The sequence below is a fragment of the Branchiostoma lanceolatum genome, chromosome 19 (assembly GCF_035083965.1).
Source record: "Branchiostoma lanceolatum isolate klBraLanc5 chromosome 19, klBraLanc5.hap2, whole genome shotgun sequence".
NCBI lineage: Eukaryota > Metazoa > Chordata > Leptocardii > Amphioxiformes > Branchiostomatidae > Branchiostoma > Branchiostoma lanceolatum.
The window spans coordinates 5024503-5047391 of record NC_089740.1 but is presented as its reverse complement, the minus strand read 5'-3'; the positions used below and the strand labels follow the sequence as shown (position 1 = coordinate 5047391).

The 22889-nt window shown below is 40.9% G+C and overlaps 2 protein-coding genes across 2 annotated transcripts; one reads left to right on the top strand and one right to left on the bottom strand.

The window, feature by feature from the left end:
* Positions 1-3205: 3205 nt before the first annotated feature.
* On the bottom strand, positions 3206-5047 carry LOC136425884 (fucolectin-4-like). Its single transcript, XM_066414814.1, has 2 exons — positions 4917-5047; positions 3206-3455 (listed from the first exon to the last, which is right to left on the bottom strand). Exons 1-2 carry the CDS (start codon positions 5045-5047, stop codon positions 3206-3208), a joined length of 381 nt encoding a protein of 126 aa, XP_066270911.1.
* A 7984-nt stretch (positions 5048-13031) lies between these two features.
* Positions 13032-22490, top strand: LOC136425883 (uncharacterized). The gene is made up of 9 exons (XM_066414813.1): positions 13032-13191; positions 13551-13734; positions 14985-15220; positions 16212-16616; positions 20043-20218; positions 20544-20681; positions 21211-21352; positions 21713-21896; positions 22241-22490. Exons 1-9 carry the CDS (start codon positions 13032-13034, stop codon positions 22488-22490), a joined length of 1875 nt encoding a protein of 624 aa, XP_066270910.1.
* Positions 22491-22889: the final 399 nt, after the last annotated feature.

The window sequence follows — 22889 nt, the reverse complement described above, 5'->3', positions numbered from 1 at the left end:
ATCGCCTTTTTCCAAATAACCTGAAACGTAGTACCCTAATCTCGTCAGCTTTCTAGCAATTCTCCTCTCCAGGACCTATGGAGAAATAGATTTGATTGACGTTTATTTGTCACGTTGATAAAAAAAAACCCGAAATATTGCAAGTTATCGATCGATACCAAATTAATGGTGACCAGACGATTTAACAAATAATGCAAAAAACAACAATGCAAAAACACAAGTGACGCGATTACGTATCAAATACTGACACAAATTAGATGCTGCCATAACCCACTGTAAAAGTAGGTTTAAACATTCTTAATCTGAAACTGAATGCAAATAAAATACATTGCCACATGTTCCGTATGTCATCTTTCCTATTCAAAAGTTCAATAACCATTTAAACCAGAACATTGAAATTTACAAGCAAATACGTAATCAATGTTTAACTCCACACGGTCTAACCTAACAAATCACTGCTCTATCTAGTCTTACTCAAACACATTTATATATATGGTAACCAATCTCACCAGCTCTGTCCTGCCACTTGCTACATTGTGTAATCAAACACCACAATGGGTCTCCGACACATCCAGTAACCATAGTGACAGCCGTCTGGTCCAGGTCATTGACCGTATTTGTTTGGAAAATAGTGATAACTTCAAAGAAGAAACGGAGCAAAACAATATCTTCTGAAGGTAAACATAGAAATGACACAACCGCAGCTGTAGTGAATGACTCAAACTTACCGATTTGGCAGATGAAATATTTCCCTTTCCAGCACTCGTCATCGTCCCACCGGAAGTTGGACCCTCCCCAAAAGTGGATGCAGTCTTGTCCCCCGAATCGCCCGTAGTTGTCATTTGGTTCATACGGCGCCCAGTTGGCGAAGTCACAACCTTTCCGTCTACTCCCGTCTGCCCACATCCACGTGCCTTCACTCTGAAAAAAAAATTAACGGTTCTTAGTGGCAAATATGCTAGATGTTGGGACGTCGGCAACCAAATCCGCAGTGTGTTTTGTGGAACACAGTTTGACAGATTAGCCGAATAGGCTCAGTGGGCGTCACTCCACCGCCAGGGAAGGTAGTGTAAAGTGCCTTTCCCAAGGACACAGCGTCGGGGCATGGTGAATATCGAACTCGGGACCTATTGATTCCGAGTTCAACGCTCTAACCGTTACGCCACGCCGACGTCACTCTGAAGAATCATAAATACCGTTGATATTTTAAAAACGTTAAATATTCCAATGCTGGTCATGAACAGCTACCGAATGAAGAGGCCCCTGACGATGGTCTATGGTATTTGATTACAACAGGTTGCGATTTGTGATAGTTTGTGGGAACATGAGAGAAAGAGATTCAAGACAGTCCAGTCGATCATTTACCAACCCGAGCAGCCTTCGTAACCCCTGCTTATCCTACAGGGTCAGTTAGGCTTACTCTTAGTGAGCATTTGAGCTAGCTATATAGTCTCATGGTGTTTCTGACCTAGGGTGAAGAGTTGCTGTTACAGTTATATATTTAACCCGTAACCTTGAAGTGGCCTTCACTCCTTGAAGTGACCTTCGGTTCTTAGTCGTTACGTGGCGACCATTGAGTAAAAAAATATTGTGTAAAAGCAAAAAGAGAAAGTAGGTTAGTAGATAACACGCACATCTTTATCATTGAGCCCAAACCAGTAGTTCTCCCTATCCGGGATCAAGCCTAGAAGGAAGTTGTAGACAGCCGAGGTCTTTACAGAAGCCAGGTTGCCACCATCATCTTCACATGTCTGCTGTGCGCTGCCCTGGTCCTGTTTTGTGGTCCTGAATACCTTGTAGTAGGAACCCAGTCTCTCTGTATAACCATCGGGGACGCCATCGGGAACAGTGTCACCAGATCCTACAAAACATCAAGAAAGATATTTAAAAAAAAGTCGTTCTGCTGTAGTACCATAGAAGGCCACTGGGAGACCGATAGTAATTTTTTTTACATTTTTGACACCTATTCACATATCAAATATCACAGACATCAGTTTCTAGATTTATGTTGTCCCCTAGCAAACCACAAAAAAGAAGACCAAAAACAGAACCTTGCAGACGATAATGGCAAGTTTATGATGTATACAAATCATTTTTTTAGAATGATTAAACTACAGCAAAGCCTGTTCCTGATTAATCAACCACATAAAACAGTCTATCTGATAAGGTGCAGGGAATTTGTTCCTCTGGAATCGGGAGGGGAGTTTGGACTCGTTATGATTTGATATGTATTTGCATTTATTCATTTACTCATTTAGTTGAGCGTCTTTTCAAACATTTGATTTTCCATAATGTAAAAGTGACGGCGAAAATATAAGTTGAGTACACCTTGAATCCGCATTACTTTGTTGATGTCAATTTATTTGATGTTTTACTTTGAATAAAACGTAATGGACCGATCCAGTTCGAACACCAGAAGCCTCGCCCCCTATTCTATTTTGAATAGTCCGTCAAAAACAGCCCTTGGCGGACAAAAATGGTCGCGCGCGCTTGGCTGTCGAATATGCAGACTGTCTTCTCTTGAGCTTTTTTTGCTCTGAAACCCTTTCAGAGCGGACCAAATAAAAATGGTCTGTATTCTTTGTGGACGGATGTATCCACCGAGTAGGGTTGTTTGAGGAGGGGGTAAATGTAGTTACGGTGAGGACATTATGTTTTCGGTCAATGCTGAAGCGGGTTGCGTCGCATAGTATTACCTTGTTGGTGACCATGAGTGCCCGATTTTTGACAAGCCGATCGATGCACGTGTAAAACAGGGTACGTATATCTGTGACAGGGTTCCTACTGTGTTGACTGCATGAATTGCAACTGCATGTCCTTTAGTAATTATCTATCAAAATGCAATTCTTTTACTTACCGTGTCGCATTCATATTAATCAGTTTCATACACAAGTACAGAAGAGGCGGAACTCTGTACTAGCGGACTTTGTAGTAGTTGGCAATGTGTTTCAAGCTCCCTCCTCACGAGTGCCCGAGCTATTTTCTTTTTCATTTCGTTTTTTTCCTGAGTTTACATGCAGCCAATACAGTGAAAAACTTGTGACAGATGTACATACCCAGCTTAACACGTGCCATTTCTGTCCAACTAGCGCTGTTCTGACGGAGGTATTCCAAATAGAATAGGGGGTTCTATATGTTCGATATGGTGTTCGACTGGATCGGTCCATTGCTAAGGATGGCAGCCAATGCAAGCAGATGATAGATATTACAAAGGTCTACCTGCAAAGACTTGGACCTCGCACAGGGTCATGGTTCGGGAGGAACCAGGAAGACGAACGCCGACGTAGCGCCCGGTCATCCCCTGACAGGAAACGGAAATAGACGGCTGGTTAAGGTCGATTTGATGATCACCTCCACACTTGGGGTTTGAGGTGACCTGGTTGGAATCCCCGATGTGGATGTTGAAGGGGTTGATTCGATCCTGACAACAGTCCTGGCGATTGAAGATGACCACCCTATAGACAATGATGGCAATGATCACATTTTAAAGTCTTGTACTAGAGGACGACATAAACATGTTCTAAACACAGAATAAAACTAAACAAAACAAGAGTCCGTAGGACACAATTCTCCGTGAAGTATTTATAGTATGTACAAGTATTGACCCACACAAATTGCATCTCTGCTCAGTCCAAGTAGTGTTTTAGAGCAAGTAAAGAAAAAGTGTTTGTTTATCTTTTTCTTTCAATACAGGAGTGGTCAACCTGCTGAAAAGTATGTTTTTACAGCATGGCACAGATGGGATCTAGAAATTCCGGGAAAAGTCACAAAGTTAGATCTAGATGGCCCCTTTTCAATTATCAACGAACCATTCAGCCTTACAACTAAGATGTATCAGAAATCACAAATATGCAGTAAATCCCCTTTCCACAATTTATTGCAGGCCGGCCTGATCTATAGCTATCAAGCTATTTGCAATAAAAAAGGTTAATTCATATTATCGTAACATTTCACGAAGGTCAAAGGTCACCGGATCTAACCACCCGGAAGTGACACTGGCGCGCGCACTTTTCTGAGATATATTTCTCAACAATCTTTCATCCCCTGCGTAAACTTTTTACATTGTCACAGCCTCCGTATTATAAACTGCAAGTGTGGTAAGTTTGAAGGTCCAGAGATTTGCCATTTTCACACTGTGCGTAAAAATGCATCGTCCGTCCCGTGCGCACATACTGTATGCGAGTTGCAAGTGGACACGGCATACTTAATACACAGACTGGAGGTCACTCTACATGTTCGCAGCTAAAACTCACAATTCCCGTTGCCGCATTGGTATGTAACTTGGTATATCGTTTGCTAGGTTGCGTGTGGTGATGCACGTTGTCTATTTTTCAATGTAACAGTGACTATACGATCACAGCAAGTAAGGAAGATTTATACCCCGTATCTGCCTGAAGTATTCCAGTCATGCATAACGGATTATAACATGGTCCCTATGGCAGGGCAGTGGGACATAGCATTAATTATAGGGGTGCAATTACGATATTGGATTGACGTTTAAAGTAGTTATGGTGTAACAAAGCTATTGTGCATCACCACGCCGAACCAGGCAAACGATATGCCAAGTTACACACCAGTGCGACAACGGGATCGTGAGTTATAGCTGCGAACGCGCAAACAAATGCATTCCCAATACTCCCAGAAGGAGGTCATCCTCCTTCCCGGAGTAACAATGTTGAAGATTAGCATTAATTACAATCTGCATTGACATCGTCAAGAACTAAACTGTGACACCCGACGGCTTTGCTGGGTGGTAGATGAATAATTAATGGCGTCACATCTTTGCATGACCACGTGACCTGCATGATGGATCAATCGATCCTGAAGAAGGCCGTTCTAGTTTTTTTTTGTGGTGTTGAATCACAGTTTAGTCCTTGACAACAATGGAAAATATCTTGAGTCTGCCCTGCTCGTACCTGCCAATGTTGTACGATTGTCCAAGATCCACCCACCAACTGGGACCATTCACCCATTGTGCGGTGTGTGTGCAGGAATTCTCGTAGTAGTCACCAGCGGTGTTCCCATCTACCGCAAGCCCGGCATGCATACCCCACTCGGTGCTTGATTGGAACGCCGTCTTACCTTGCGCGACGTTTACATCTGTTTATTAAATAAATTACATCAATAAAGGGCCATGTTAAAACTAGTGCTGCGTACCGTTACTGTGTACCGGCACTGTACTGATATAAATTTACACCAAGTATGTTCTTATTTCGTGACTGATCTCCTGACCTTATGCAACACCAAACGTGACTTAAGTGATACCTTGGTAACTAATATGCAACAAATCATTCAGGCAGGCCGGGAGCTTTGATAGCAAGGCCAAGGGAGTTTGGCGGTAAACTCTGTACCGGTACCTGTACCTGTACCTGATGTTACGTTTAGGTACGCAGCACTAGTTAAAACCAATGGCTGTTTATGACACAAGACAGCTATAGAATTACCTATGCAGTGGCCCTTGTATTGGTGATTCAATCACACAGCATTGCGTTATGGAACTAGATTTTCCATACCTGAGTCATTAACTGTTTTCGAGTCTTGTTTGTTTTCATAAAATTCATCATTTCAAAGGTGTGGTCAGCTTGAAATCGACTTCGTCGCTCATTAAAATATGAACAACACACTGAGATATGTCAGTCTCAAGAAGATATATGCCTTAACAATTGTGCCAAATTACAACTCATTTGATGAAAACAATGAGCCTGTTATGAAGCCACTTGCAAAACATTTTGACTCACCCTCGTACGATTAAAAACAAGAGTTCTACGACCTCATACCTTCGCCAAATAATTTTGTTTCTCATCAATCATAAATCATACCAGTCTTCACCCAAATAGCATGAGTTGTCCAAAGTGCGAGCTTAACAAAGAAGGTTATGCTAACATTTATCATCAATTATGCAAATGAGCTCCTTATTAGCATATTTTGATTCAATGCAATGGTGTTCACATTTACACAACTTCCAAATGCCACAAGTATGAAATTGCCGTCATTTACTAGTATGAAATTATAGTAGTTTCTCATTAATTATGCAAATTAGGTCTTCATTTGGATAGTTGATATCTATTGATATTTCTTTCTTCCTCAGTTACATATGTCACATGTTTGAGAGTCCTATCATCGAATTTGGAGGATGTATAAACTTTCCTAATTAATTATGCAAATTGGATACTGATTTGCATAATAAGTATTTAATCATGTACATCATCACTTACAAAAAGAATCATGACCATCCATCAAGCCATTCTTGAGTTATTCCCTTTCAAAGTCTGAAGCAAAACCTGCTCCTGCAGTTCCAAAAAAGCTGCTAGGGGGCCAAAACCTATGGCATCATTTCCGTGTCAAAATTACGTACGTAAAAAAACGTCACGTTTTTGGGTCCATACCTGACGTTTTGGGGGTCAATACGTCACGTATGCCAGGCCTACGTGACGTACACATGGTTCTGAAATTTCCGTGTCAAAATTACGGACATAAAAAAACCCCGGACGTTTTCGGGTCCATACGTCACGGATTCCAGGCCATACGTCACGTATGGCATCTACGTCACGTAAAAAACATGAGGTACATATATATGGTCCTGGCATTTTCAGATCAAAATATCGTATTATCGTATTTGTGGTTATGAAAAATAGCAAAAATACTTATATCGTAGACGTATTTTCGGTATTGTGAGGTACGTTTTTGAATGCAATATTTTGACACGGAAATGGAGCCATAGACCATAAGACCCATAAACCATAGAAGAAGGATGTTTACGATATCGCAACAATAGATTTTCAGGTTGATATATGACCGCACTATCCAAAAAGATGTCTGTAATTGTAGTGAGGGATTACAACAATTACAATTAATCTAAAAAATAGTATCCAAAAGACAACAACATCCACTTCTGCTTTTGAGTTAATAAATGATAAAATTAATGCAATAAATTTTCCCACCTGGTAAATCAACCCGATCGTACATGTTGCCACCTGATGAATACACTTTCTCCCCAGCAGAGCAGACCTTTTGTTTCAAATAGCATTGCCTGATGATGTTGTGCTGAAACGACAGGCATGCCGAGTCGGCACAGCAGGCTTCTGCACAGGTCTGGAGGGTAACAACACCATGGCTGGCTATGTCACCTCCTGAGCAATCAGTCCGGGGGACGTGGTTAAATGATGACAGTCCACACGTTCCTGAAACAGATGAATGTAGCTTTACCTGACGTATCATCTAATTGAACTAATCAGATGTAATATATTTGTTTATTGACTGATGAATGAATGAATTGATCTGGTACAATCTCTAAGCACATAATATGGCATCATTTCCGTGACAAAATATTGTATTCAAAAACGTTTCTTAAACTAGCGAAATTACGTCTACGATATATGTGAAAAGAAATTGCGATATCGTATATCTGCTGACGATAATTTAGGGTCTGTTTTATAACGATATCTTAGCAAAGTGGATTTTGTTTCGTATAACCAAGGAGGTTTTATAAAACCTCCTTGGTCTAACGGAATGTAATGACACTTTTGTTTCGAGACGATATCGTATACGTAACACGATATCGTTTTAACAGTAAAATACGTATATCGTAGACTCATGTTTGCTAGTTTAAGGTACGTATTTTGATACGATATTTTGACACGGAAATGATGCCATATGCCAGGACCATATGTACGTCACGTTTAGTACGCGACGTAGATGCCATACGTGACGTAAGGCCTGGAATACCTGACGTATTGACCCCCCAAACGTAGCGTATGAACCAAAAACGTGACGTTTTTTACGTACGTAATTTTGACGTATGTCACGGAAATGATGCCATAGGGCCAAAACCTATACCACTTACTCTCTGTTTAAAGAGCTATCTACCACTTAGAAATAAGTTCCATAGCATGTCCAGAACACGAGATATTAAAACAGGAAGTTCCGCTGCAGTACCGTTACAAGTCGCTAGGGGGCCCAAAATCTATTCATTTTCAGGTTTCATCAAGACCTACCAACATGCCAAATACCAAGACAATCCATCCAATAATTTTCGACTTATCGTGTTCACTAACGGACACAAAGACACGCTCGGTAAAATATAACCTTCTCGGCGAAGGTAACTATCAGACTACATCCTGTAATCCATATTACACCCACCCTTCATCAAATACTTCTTCAGCAATACATATCCATACTCTTAGTGCACACTTCCACACAACCTCCATGTACACCATACAATATGACGTATACTAATTAATCGCCTCTTCCTTCCCAGATATAACATGGTTAACTCACCTACCCCGAACACCGTCCTATCCCCATGCTGTGACACACCACTACTGATTGTTCTTCACGATGTAAGACAGTGTATATCCAACTTCGGTCTGTTTCCACCAAATTCCACACCACTTTCTGCTGCTACCTTTCTCATACGACTGCCTACAGCTGACTGACAAGCCAATTTGTCCCAGCAACTACGTTTCCTGCCTCCCACTGACAACTACTCACCCCTACAACTTATCCATGACCCCTCCAAACAACACGGCTAACACATCCCAGCTAGTATACATCATACAATGTAACACATTTTAAAACTTTCCTCGTTACTTATGCAAAGTACTTCGCCCAAAATCTAATCATCTTGAGATTTCCCACATACACACCGACACACCAAATACGACAACAAACCATCCAGGCGTTCTCGACTTGAACGTGTTCACTACCAGACAAACAGACAAGCATAAAAAATAACCTTCTTGACGAAGGTAATGAGACAATGGTGCAATACCTGGTGTTGGGGTGGTATCGGGCTCCAGGGCGTGAGGAAGCTCTTTCTCTGCTGCGGTTTTCAGAATATAAGAAGTATGGTTCATTGTGATCTTTACTGCGTCGATCCTTGTTTTCATCGCTTCTAGTTTAGCTGTTGTGTAAAAATAACCGTTAGAATTCCCCCACTATAGCATTCTAATTTTGAAAATTTGAATCGTTCTTTCTTGCGCATGCTATAACGCCTGGTGAAAATGTTTTGTAAGATATAGCTGTTCCTAATTGCACTAAAAAATACAAATGGAAAAGTATTTTCTGAATGCAGCAATATAAAAATCCATCTTTAGTCATCAAATGGTTCCTTTTGTATGATAATTCTATGGCCCAGAGAAGAACTATCACTCCATGTGGTGTAGGCTTGAAATGCAGAATAATACTTTTCCTTAAAACTTTAACAGTAACTACACAGTAATAGATTACAGTCTACAACACCTACTATATGTTCGGGTTGTGGTTTTGAATATCCATTAATTTGAGCAATATTAAGATTGATGTTGGTTATTGAGGAGCACATAGAGAGAACATTTTATGAATCACTTACTTTTGAGCCGCCCAGCTTGTTGCACAGTCAGAATAGAATCTCCCCTCCCCAGCCAAAGAACGTAAACAAACAACAACAGGATGCGAGTCATGCCGCCCATCCTCAATAACATGTAGCAGACGTCCTCTATAGACCTAAGTGCATACCCAACGAAATCTCTTAAACTGCCGGGTCTAGCCTAGATGATCACGAAAGTCAAGTCCTTTTCGAGCTTGCCCTTACAGGCAACTAAAACCGCCAGCGACAGCACTACAGCACTTCTACTGTAGGACTAAATCTAATTGTACTGTACATTCATTCCTGTTTTGTGCTTAAATAGATTAAATAGTGAATGCTACTTGGCATCACAAACAAACAACAAATTAGCGGAAAAGGGCATTTGAGGACATCCCATTACACAGGACACAGTTGCTAATTTTTTTGAAGGACATTAGAGATACGACAGGTCTGCTCCATTTAATGACTAGTCCCTCTTTGCGACGCATTCATTTTCACCACACCTGCGAATGAATATGTAGTGCGTTCTATATGCCAGTGAAGAAGACCCCATACGTGTTATTATTCACTTAGACAGACTCAACAACAGCATTGATGGCAGTAAAGCATTTGTTGAAGGATAGACGATGCAATGACTACATAGTTTCATTAGATCATGGAACGCCGAACTAGTCATAATGTTATTAGTACAACAAAAGGTTTCAAGCTTGCCCTGACAGACAACTGAAACCCCAAGCGACGGCAATACGGTACTTCTGACGTAGGACTCTAAATCTAATTTTAGTGAACATTCATTCCTGTTTGTGCTTAAATAGATTAAACAGGTAGTGTTACTTTTCATGCACAAACATCAAATTAGCGAAAAACGGCATTTGAGGATATCCCATTGTACAGGACACAGTTGCTAATTTGTTTAAAGCTCTATTCAATGGCTTGTCCCTCTTTGCACCTTATTTTTTTCACCACACCCTCGAATGAATATGTGTGCGTACTATTCCAGTGATAAAGACAACCCTGTACAGGAAATTCTCAACAACAGCATTGATGGCAGTAAAGTATTTCTTAAAGGATAGACAGTACAACGATTATATAGTGTCATTAGATGATGGAACTTCGGACTAGTCATAATGTTATTAGAACAACAGAAGGGCTGATATTGGGCTGACCAGGGACCGGCTACAAAACTGCCTGGTCATGCATCCGGGTATAGAACGCACCACATATTCATTATTAGCAGGTGTGGTGGAAATAAATGCGGTGCAAAGAGGGACAAGTCATTGAATGGAGCAGACCTGTCGTATCTCCAATGTCCTTCAAACAAATTAGCATCTGTGTTCTATATAATGGGATGTCCTCAAATGCCGTTTCAGTAAATTTGTTGTTTGTGCATGCCAAGTAACACTCACTATTTAATCTATTTAAACACAAAACAGGAATGACTGTACAGGACAATTAGATTTAGAGTCCTACGGTCGAAGTGCCGTAGTGCTGTCGCTTGGGGTTTTAGTTGCCTGTAAGTGTAAGGGTAAGCTTGAAAAGGACTTGAGTTGCGTGATCATCTAATGAAACTATTTAGTTATTGTACCGTCTATCCTTTAAGAAATGCTTTACTGTCATAAATGCTGTTGTTGAGTCTATCTAAGTGAAGGCATGTGTTGGGTTGTCTTTATCACTGGTATAGAACGCACCACATATTCATTCCTGGGTGTGGTTGAAATAAATACAAAAAGGGACAAGTCATTGGATGGAGCTTCAAACAAATTAGCAACTGTGTCCTGCACAATGGAATGTCCTCAAATGCCGTCTTCTGATAATTTGTTGTTTGTATAATCCACATAACGCTGACTGTTTAATCTATTTAAGCACAGAAAAAGGAATGAATGTACAGTATAATTAGATTGAGAGTCCTACGTTAAAAATTATGGTGTGCTCACTGTGCTGATCGCTGGGGGTTTTAGTTGCCCGTAAGGGCAAGCTTGAAAAGGACTTGTGTTTCGTGATCATATAGGCTAGACCCGGCAGTTCGTAGTCGGTCAGCCCAATATCAGCCCTGGCCACCAGGCCATTTTTTTTCGTACATGATCTAATGAAACTATGTAGTCATTGTACCGTCTATTCTTCAACACAATGCTTTACTGCCATCAATGCTGTTGTTGAGTCTTCCTAAGTGAATAATGACATGTATGGGGTCTTCATCACTGACCTAGAACGCAGCACGTATTCATTCGTTGGTGTGGTGCAAAGGAATGCGGCGCAAAGAGGGCCAAGTAATTGATGCCCTTTAAACGTATAAGCAACTTTGTCCTACACAATGGAATGTCCTTGAATGCTTATTTTGCTAATTTGTTGTTTGTGCTATCCACGTAACGCTAGCTGCTTCATCTATTTAAGCAACAAAATCAGGAATGAATGTACAGGACAATAAGATTTAGAGTCCTACGGTAGAAGTGTCGTAGTGCTGTCGCTTGGGGTTTTAGTTTCCTGTAAGGCAGGGCAAGCTTGAAAAAGACTTGAGTTCGTGATCATCTATGCTAGACCCGGTGGTTTCGAAGTCGGTCCCTGGTCTGCCCAATGTCAGCCCTGGCCACCAGGCCATTTTTTTCGTATACGAAAACCTTCTGTTGTATTAATAACATTATGACTAGTTCGGCGTTCCATGATCTGATGACATTATACAGTCATTATACCGTCTATCCTTCGAGTAATGCTTTTCTGCCATCAATGCTGTTGTTGGGTCTTTCTAAGTGAAGAATGCCATGTATGGGGTTGTCTTTATCACTGGTATAGAACGTACCACATATTCATTCGCGGATGTGGTTCAAAGAAATGCGGATGTGGTGCAAAAAGTCATTGATGGCCTTGAAACATATTAGCAGCTGTGGTCTGTACAATGGTATGCCGTTTTTCGATAATTTGCTGTTTGTGCAAGCCACGTAATGCTAGCTCCTTAATCTATTTGAGCACAAAAGCAGTAATAAATGTACCAGACAATTAGATTTAGAGTCCTACGGTAGAAGTACCGTAGTGTCGTCGCTTGGGGTTTTTGTTGTCTGTCAGGGCAAGCTTGAAAAGGACTTGACTTTTGTGATCATCTCGGCTAGACCCGGCAGTTTCGGGGATTTCGTGAGGTATGTTCTTAGGTCTGTAGAGGACGCCTGCTACATGTTATTGAGGATGGGCGGCATGATTCGCATCCCAACAATCCTGTTGTTGTTTGTTTACGTTCTTTGGCTGGGGAGGGGAGATTCTGTTCTGACTGTGCAACAAGCTGCGCGACTCAAAAGTAAGTGCTTACTAAAATGTTCTCTTTATGTGCTCCTCAATAACCCACATCAATCTTAATATTGCTGAAATTACTGGATATTCAAAACCTCAACCTGAACATATAGTAGATGTTGTAGACTGCAATCTATTACTGTGTAGTTACTGTTAAAGTTCTTAGGAAAAGTATCATTCTGCATTTCAAGCCGGCACTACATGGAGTGATAGTTCTTCTCTGGGCCATAGGACATTCATGCAAGACAAAATGAACCATTTGATGACTAAAGATGGATTTTTATATTGCTGCATTCAGGAAATAATTTTCCTTTTGTATTTTCAGTGGAACAGCTATATGTTACAAAAGCATTTTCATCAGACGTTATGGCATGCCCAAGAGAGAACGATTCAAATTTTAAAAATTAGAATGCTACACAGGGGGAATTCTGACGGTTACTTTTACACAACAGCTAAACTCGAAGCGGTGAAAACAAGGATCGACGCGGTAAAGCTCACAGTGAACAGAACTTCTCGCACTCTGAAAACCGTGGCCAAGAAAGAGTGCAGTCCTACCTCCCCATTACCAGGTATCGCACCATTGTCGCTTGTTTTAATGGCAGCATCTTGACAAATACTAAGAAAACCTGTGTATATCATTGGAATCGTATTTAATGGCAAATATCATCTTTGTATGTACTATCTCAAACTTAACTAGGCTGAACTTGTTGAATGAATGATGAAATTCATGAAAGAAAGAAGACTTAGTGTAAAACTCGAAAACAGTTAATGACTCAGGTACGGAAAATCCAGTTCCATAACTCAATGCTGTGTGATCGAATCACCAATAAAAGGGCCACTGCATAGGTAATTCTATAGCTGTGTTGTGTCATATACAGCCATTGGTGTTAACATGGACCTTTATTGATGAGATTTATTCAATGAACAGACTTCAACGTCGCGCAAGGTAAGACTGCGTTCCAATCTAGCACCTGGCGGGGTATGCATGCCGGGCTTGCGGTAGATGGGAACACCGCTGGTCACTTCAAAGAGGATTCCTGCACACACACCGCCAAACGGGTGAATGGTCCCAGTTGGTGGGTGGATCTTGGACAATCGTACAACATTGGAAGGTACGAGCAGTTAAGACGATCTTCAATTATTGTCAATGACAAGACTGTGACCAACACTTCAAAATCATCATCTGCAGCCTTCTTTAGAATCGAATGATCAATAATGCATTTCACGTAATCGGGCAAAGATGTGACGTCAGTAATTATTCATCTACCGCCCAACAGAGCCGTTGGGGGTCACCGTTTAGTTCTTGACAATGCAAATTGACAGCCATGCTAATCTTCAACATTCTTTTTTTCTAGTTTGATGCTGTGTTTGTCAGTTTGAGAATGTTAGTGTAACCCTTCAGTAACAGACCTTAAATTGTATTATCACATAGCCAGGTGGCGTCGACCAATCAGAAGCCTCCATTACCCATGTGTTATGATGCCATAACACACCTGTGATCATCATTCCTCCCATTATGTAGAGGGGAGGTTATCTTTTTTTTATCATTCGTATAGTGTTTATTTGTTCCCAAAAATGTTAACTATCTTGAAATAAATCAAATCTTTTGCAAGCATATGACAAAATAGAATAAACCATTTCAATACAAGTCAAATCTAAACGGGCGGAACTGTAAGTGGAGCCACCCACAGCATTGTCAGCAGGGAGGAATGATCAATGATAATAGATAATAGATTTGAAAAAGATTTTGCATGCCAATATTGCAATGTTATCAAATATTATCTGTAGAAATGCTTGTTTTCACAATGAAATCTATCCACTTTGTCTTGAATTAATCTTCTTTTGAAGACTACTTCAAGACATCCTAATTTGTCTTAACCTCATTAACATACCTATTCAGAGTTTCGGTATAAACCTGGTGTTCTCAGTCCTATCGTTAGTCACTGACGAAAGACAGTGGATGCTGTCTGAAACGTCTGACTGTTTCAAAATTTTATCCAGTTGCTTGAGTAATTATTTTTGGCGTATCTTACTACCTGGATGTCTAACTTTCATCAACGTATCTATCATCTTCTGTTCAAAAAGGACAAATGTTAATTCTTAATAGTATAAGGGATCTATGCGTCATACAGGAATTGTTTACCCTTATATGGGTCACTTTGGATAGGCTATATGATGATAACGTTAGTGACCCGCCTCTTCCTCGGTGTATATGGTGCCATAACGCCTGGCCATGTGCTATCACCACCTCATAAAACCACCTCGGTGGTTATAGCACATGGCCATGCGTTATGACACCATATACACCTCGGGGCGGGTCATTAACCCTTAATTGTTATGACTTTGCGGTCGTTGTCTACAGGGTGGTCATCTTCAATCGCCAGGACTGCTGTGAGGAACGACTTAACCCCTTCAACATCCACATCGGGGATTCCAACCAGGTCACCTCGAACCCCAAGTGTGGAGGTGATCATCAAATCGACCTTAGCCAGTCGTCCATTACTATCTCCTGTCCGGGGATGACGGGGCGGTACGTCGGCGTTAGTCTTCCTGGTTCTGCCCGAACCATGACCCTGTGCGAGGTCCAAGTCTTTGCAGGTAGACTTTTGTAATATCTATCTTGCATATAAAAGTTTCTTGGGGTGACGATAACCATAAGTATGCATTCGTAGTGCGCAGAGCCAGCTGTACGGAGCTGGAAAAAAGCTGCCGCAAGGTTGTACTAATAGCTCCATGGAGCTAGCTCTATGGAGCTAAGAGGTATAAAACTTTTCTTGAAGGTGACGTGAACCATGAGTCTGCATCCATTGTGCGTGGAGCCATCTCTACGGAGCTGGTTTATCGTTCATCAGAAATTATATACATAGAGGTGTAAAAAAATGTTCTTGAGGGTGACGTGAACCACGAATCTACATTCATATTGCGTAGAGCCAGCTCAACGGAGCTGGTATTATCGTTCACGAGAACTTATACACAAAGGCTTAAAAGTTGTATTGGGACTGAAGGACTATGTATATGCATCCATAGTGCATGGAGCTAGCTCCATGTAGGTAGAAAAAATCTGTCGCAGGGCTGCATTGATAGCCTCCATGTAGCTAGCTCTGTAGAGGTCATTTTTTCTTGAAGGTGTCATCCTGTTTAGTTCCAGGCTTTGCCTTCACTGTTCTATAAAAGCAGAGCCTGGAACTAAAAAGGATGACATTCAGGTAAGACGTGACTATATACATGCATTCATAGTGCGTTGAGCTTCCTCCATGGAGGTTATTTTTTCCACAAGTTGACGTGAACCATGTTTATGTAATATTCTTGAAGTTGACGTGAACCATATATATGTATTTGTAGTGCGTGGAGCTTTGGTAGGCAGAAGAAATCTGCCGCAGGGCTACACTAATCGTCTCCACGGAGCTAGTGCAGCACTATGCTAGGCGATTAGTACAGACTCTTTTCGATTTTTTTCTGTCCGTACATATGTGTATGAACATTAGAAAACAAGATCTTACATTTTGTTCGGTGTAATGACGCGTCAATGTGGACATTAGGGCCATGTCAACATCACCAATATGCGTCCCTGTTTCTGATCTTGATCCAGAACGTTCTCCAGAACATTTTCCTGACGGTTATACAAAGTGGCGCGGAATCTACTACAAGGTCTTCAGCACACGCAAGAGCTTCAGCGAATCGGCGGCGAGATGTCGTGAAGACGGCGGTACCCTTGCCATGCCCCGAGACGACGAGACTAACGCCTTCCTGATCTCCCTGTACCAGTCCGTCAGCACTTCTGCCTGGTTCGGCCTGCACGATCAGCGCGAGGAAGGACAGTTTGAGTGGATAGACGGTACCGCACTGGGGGAGTACAGTTCGTGGGGTGAAGGAGAGCCAAATAACGCTTACGGTGGGGAAGACTGTGCTCACTACCGGACTCTGTCTGATAAAACTGGATGGAACGATTCCCCATGCTCTAGGCCCAAATCGTTCATCTGCCAAATCGTTCCAGGTATTTCACACAAACATATAGCACCCCCTATTGATTCAAAGTAAATAAATAATAAAAACAGACTAATCATTCATTGTTGTTGTGGCTGTCGTCCCCATGTTTCCGACAAGACCACAACGACACGCTCATAACATGTCAAAATAGACACATCAATACCACCATCCTATTAATTATAACATACTAATCATTCACTGTTGCTATGGCTGTCGTCCCTATATATTTCCGACAAGACCGCAACAACACGCTCATCACATTCCACGTCAAAATCATCACATCATAACTCAATATAGGCTTTGCTATCGCAAACCTGTAATGACGTCACCACTTCCCACGCACCATACACCATTTCACATTATGGGATACAAAATGGCGGCGTCCATAGACCACGTGATCAAAATCCAACGAAAGCTTTATAGGTTTGGCTATCGCAAACCTGTAATAAAAAACTTACCGAAACTCCAAAGACCTAACTTGTTCATTTCAATAATCATTATCATTATGACCCTTACACTTTAAGCTTGTCGAAGATATTCTTTTGTAAATTATGAAAAGGTTGCAAAACTTAATGAAAATATAAGTTATATGTGATAATCTAACTAGCTATTCATTCTTGAAAGTTAGAAATTTTCGACCTCATATTGGAGGATTCGTTTGTCAGTTAGATCAAGGTATATTTAATCACTGCTACAATAAATACTTTATAATTGATACACTCAAAAAAAATCTACATGTAACGCTACCAAGTAGCATTGTCAATGTGGTTACATACCTTAGGATTTCCCTTTGGGTTCTTCTTGTACGGTTGTACTTGTACCGTTATTCACAATTCAAGCCATGCCCTGCGTGTTCTATTTCCTTTCAAACTTAGCCAACTGTACCAAACACAATAATGAGCAACTCTGACAAGTGTTTTTTTTAATACCTTAGGTTTTCCCCAACCCGGTCCGATTTGTCCGAACACACCAGCACCCGGTAAGGCTCCATCCATACTATGTTTTCTGAGTGCACCTGACTGATATCCATAGCATCATTTCCGTGTCAAAATTTCTTATTCAAAAAGGTACATTAAATAACGTAAATACGTCTACGATGCTGCATCTAATGGAGTATACTCCTTAGATAAACACATTTTTACTGTCAAGACGATATTGTTTTACATATAGAAATCTGTAAGCCCAAACTTAAACCACTGCCCAAAGAACTATCCGTCACTTAAGAATCACGACCAGAGCACTTCCTGAACACACTTTACGTAACGCTACCACTACCAGTTATAGTCCACTTTGGGTCATGTCCATATGTCGAGGTGTATTTTGCCAAAGTCAGTTCTCAGGTTCAATCAAGAACGTCATAAATATGATCCTTAGTCATGACTCTCCTTTATACAAAACAGTGAAATAGGTTTATATCCAGCGACATAACAGAATAAACTCCTGAACCAGTAACAGTAAGTTGCACGGAAGCGTCATTCCTGATCATGACGTGCTAGTATTTCATATTTGATTCGACACCGCGTACTTCATCATGTTTTTCTAACTTACACGATATATAGGTATTACCTTTTAAAAGTAGCTGACGTTAAACCTTCCTTTGATGTTCAGACTATCCATGGCAATACGAAGTTTGAAACTCTTACCATTTTTAGGAGGGTTTTAAACAACCTAGCGACCCCGCACCGATGGTACATTTTTGCACCGCAAAACATCATGGCCATACTTTTATCACGTGAACGCCACGTGACGCTCATGGCGGTGAAATCAAATGCACAACATTGTTTTCTTCCATCGCGTCAAGTAAGCGGTGGGACAAACACAGTGACTTTACTATCATTTGTCTGTAGACTACTTTGGACAGTTTATGTACATTTCTTCTGGTCTATGTTTTTCCAGTATAACGCTAGAAGGAGAAAGACGGAAGTGGACAATAATGGGTAACCTGGCACAATTGTTTACCATAGACCTCAGTATAAATACAGCCGTTGAACAGCGTTAAACAGCGCGAAACAGACGGAGAGAAACTTACAGACCATGCATTTTCTTTTTAGAAGTGCTGATATTTCTTCCCATTTGGCTCTGTCCGCGCGGTTTTAAGATAAATAAGTTTTGAATAAATTGGACGATAATTGATAACGTTACGTGTATTTTCCTCTCATGTAAAATCACCAGGTGACTCCATGCATTGTTGTAAAAATGCGTATATCGTTGACGTATTTTTACTTTTTGAAGGTACGTTTTTAAATACGATATTTCGATACGAAAATGATGCCATATTCATAGGATCCCTTCCGTTCACCCGAACGACGTTTTTTTTGGTGCAATAATTGCAGTATTGTAGACGTATTTACGTTTATTTAGCTTTTTTTGATACGACATTCTTACACGGAGTTTTGCCATACCATTTTCCCAGCAACAAAACTAAAGTTTTGCCTTTGTCCCGCAGGACAAGGGTTTAACAATTTATATCAAGAATTCTAGTATAGACAAACTTTAGACGGATTAATTTTTGCAATTTTTTGTGTGCCATGAACCATGTTTATGTATTTTTCTTGAAGTTGACCCGAACCATATATATGCATTTATAGTGCGTGGAGCTAGCTCCAGGGAGGTAGAAGAAATCTGCCGCAGGGCTGCACTAATCGCCTCCATGGAGCTAGCTCCACGCACTATGCTAGGTCCAAGTCTTTGCGAATCCAGGTATGCCTTTGACACTCTAGTCTACGGTGGATGACTAGACAAAACAAATTCAAAAGCTGGCCATTGCTGTTGCTTTCCCTTCTTGGAGGGGATATTTTCCTTAAACCACAGTCTTAACCTCATGTGTTCCAGCGTGTTTGCGCCTCTCCCGTCTGTCATTTTTGGTAGTATTCTTTTTAGTTCAAAATCCTCAATGTCGCGGTACAACTCAATGCCGGAAGTGCATGTACCTCCCACGTAGCATTGTCAGTGTTACAGACTTTAACATTGGGTTGTCCTTGCACAGTTACGCCCAAAGCATTGAGTTGGCGGATAATAAAAAAAAACATTCATGTCACATATCTGAAGCACGACACTGAAATGTAAAAAATGTTATTATTTGCATCACATTTTTTCAAATTTTCCCTGAACGGTCAAGAAAAATTACAAATGTGGAAACACGCTATCTTCATGTGACGTTTCCTGTGCACCCACTATGTGAAATTATGTGACTTCCCGTACATTTTTCCACCGCCTAAATCTATGTGCACTATATAAACTGGATTTGTTGGATTACTTCGGCTGAATTTAAAAAAAAGGAGAAAAAACGAATCCCTACCGACCCTAATTTTTTAGCATTGTAACCGGAAACACTTTTCTCCTTAGGCCTACTGGTCACTTGTACAGTATAGTAGCATCCTTTTACAACAAATGTTCTAAAACACATTTTTATGTTACTTTTTTTTCTTCGCAGCTTGTGACAATCCACAGCCACTCGGGATGGAATCAGGTTCAATACCAGATGACAGCATCACTGCTTCCGCCTCTAAGTCCTTTACCAACCGAGCTCCCTTCCACGGTCGGTTGAATGCTCCTTTTAACCGTTTTTGGGTACCGAAACCAAATAAGAGAATCGGAGAATGGTTGCAGGTATGAATACGTTGATCAAACATTTGTATTTTACCAGTTGAGACAGTGACTATTTTCCATGGAATTAATTAACGGTAATTCCATGTCCTGTGTTATGCACCAATGTTGTTGCCACGACAGCAGTGTCTCCGTCTCAATTTTCCCTCAGAAATTTTTGGTAGGGAAGTCTATGAATGTGCGTCATTGATAACATGTTACTACAAGTCAAAGCTTATGATTAGTATCAATCAATAGTAGCAAACGATGTATGTTGTTTGTAGATAGATATAGATAGATATCGTACATTTTGCGGGCACTCTAGAAAAATATTAACTTGGTCTTTTAGGTAGATGTAGGAGAAATAAAACGAGTGATGGGCACCATCCTTCAAGGTAGCGGCCGGACTTGGGGTGCGTGGGTGAGGTCTTACAAGCTACAGTTCAGTGAAGATGGTATCTGTTGGACGACATATGGCTCCGAAAAGGTATGTTAAAGTGTCCAGGTCACCTCAATTCAACATTTCTGAATTCCTGAGAAGATTCAGCCATAACAACATCATTAAAAGAACACAGACGTTTGTACAAAATATACATGATCCTTCTGATTTTATTGAACATCTAATCTCATAAATCGCACTTCCAGTTCTTGATTCCGGTCGCCTGGTAATCAAGTTAACGTCCGCCCGTGACGTCATAGCAACGTGAACCGCTGCCGTGTCTATTATGACGTCATGAGCAGAAATTAATACGACTGCGCGGCGGCAGGAATCTAGAACTGGAAGTATGATTTTTAAGATTTGATGTTCAATAACATCAGAAGGATGCATATTTTGTACAAACATTCATATTCATTGAATAACACGATGGTTGCTTGTTGTGTTTTTACGTTAATTGTGACGCAAGCATTTTAAGTAAAGAGGATTTAATATCTTTCGTTGATTTCTATATCAAGTGATGTGTTGGTAAATTGTCTATCGTGCTCTACCTGTATCAATTTGTTTATCTACCTCCCAGGTCTTCCCAGGCAACACGAACGCTGATAGCCCTGTAACAAACCTACTGGACTACGCTGTTGATGCCCGTTATGTGCGTTTCGTGGTTCAGTCCTGGAATTACTATATCGCCATGAGGGTAGAGATTCTCGTCTGCAAACCAGGCAAGGCCAATAGATTTGATTTGATTTGATTTATTCGACTGTAGAAAAGTACAGCCAGGACTACCCAACTAGCCGAAGGCTATTACAAAGGGTTAGCCCTGGAAACAGTATTCAAAGTTCAATACAAACTTTCACAAAGTGCGTCAAACACACGCAAAGAGGCGGACACAAAACACAAAGTAAAACTACATAGAAGAGACAAAATCAGCAAAAAACATCACAAGATCACACTACATGTTTAAATACACGTATTTTTTCAGCAAAACTGAGGAGAATGTCGTTATGTTTACGCAAGACGTTTCAGCCAAGTCATTTTGGTAAATAAGATATCTTTATTGGTGGTATTTATTCCATGGGCAGATTTCAACATCGCGCAAGGGAAAACGGCGGCCCAATCAAGCACCCAGTCGGGTATGGTTGCCGGGCTTGCGGTAGATGGGAACACCGCTGGTGACTACTACGAGAATACCTGCACACACACCGGACAATGGGTGAATGAACCCCGTTGGCGGGTGGATCTTGGACAATCGTACACCATTGGCAGGTACGAGCAGGACTGACTTAATCTTCAATTATTGTCAAGGACTAAACTGTAAACACCACAAAAAATCACCTACAACAGCCTTTTTAAGAATCGAAATACCAATAACTCAAGTCACGTGATCATGCAAAGATGTGACATCAACGTCAGGACTTATTTATCAACCACTCAGCAAAGCCGTCGGGGGGTCACAATTTAGTTGTTGACAATGCCAACGCAGATGGACATTCATGCTAACATTTTTTTTTAGTAAGTTGTATGCTTTGTTTACGAATGTTTATGTGGCCCTTTATGACATTAGAACACCCTAAATCGTAATGTTATTGCTTTGCCATCATTGTCTATAGGGTGGTCATCTTCAACCGACAGGATTGTTGCGCGGAACGACTCAACCCCTTCAATATCTACATCGGGGATTCATCCCGGGTCACCTCGAACCCCAAGTGTGGAGGTGATCATCGAATCGACCTTAACCAGCCGTCCATTACTATCTCCTGTCAAGGGATGACGGGGCGGTACGTCGGCGTTCGTCTTCCCGGTTCTGCCCGAACCATGACCCTGTGCGAGGTCCAAGTCTTTGCAGGTAGACCTTTGTAATAACTTTGATGAAGGTTAGACCTCCAGGTAGTAAGATACGCCTAAAATACTTACTCAAGCAACTGGATAAAATCATGAAACAGTCACACTTGGTTGTTTTACGTGGTTGTTTAGTAGTGGGGATTGTTGTACGTTGATAGTTCTAAAAAAAGTAATTGCATACGTCATGTTTATGCTACCGTATTGACACAATGCGCTACAATATCGTGTAATGTTATGCAATGTCAAATACTAAGGTTAGTCCAAAAGTAATGCAGGTGATCATGACTTCATAACAGACTCGTTTTAATATCAAATGACTTGACACTTAGCACACATGTAAAGAAAGTTATCTTCTTGAGACGTAAATATCTCAATTTATTTTCAAACTAGAGTTCCACGAACACTTTATCTTCGCCA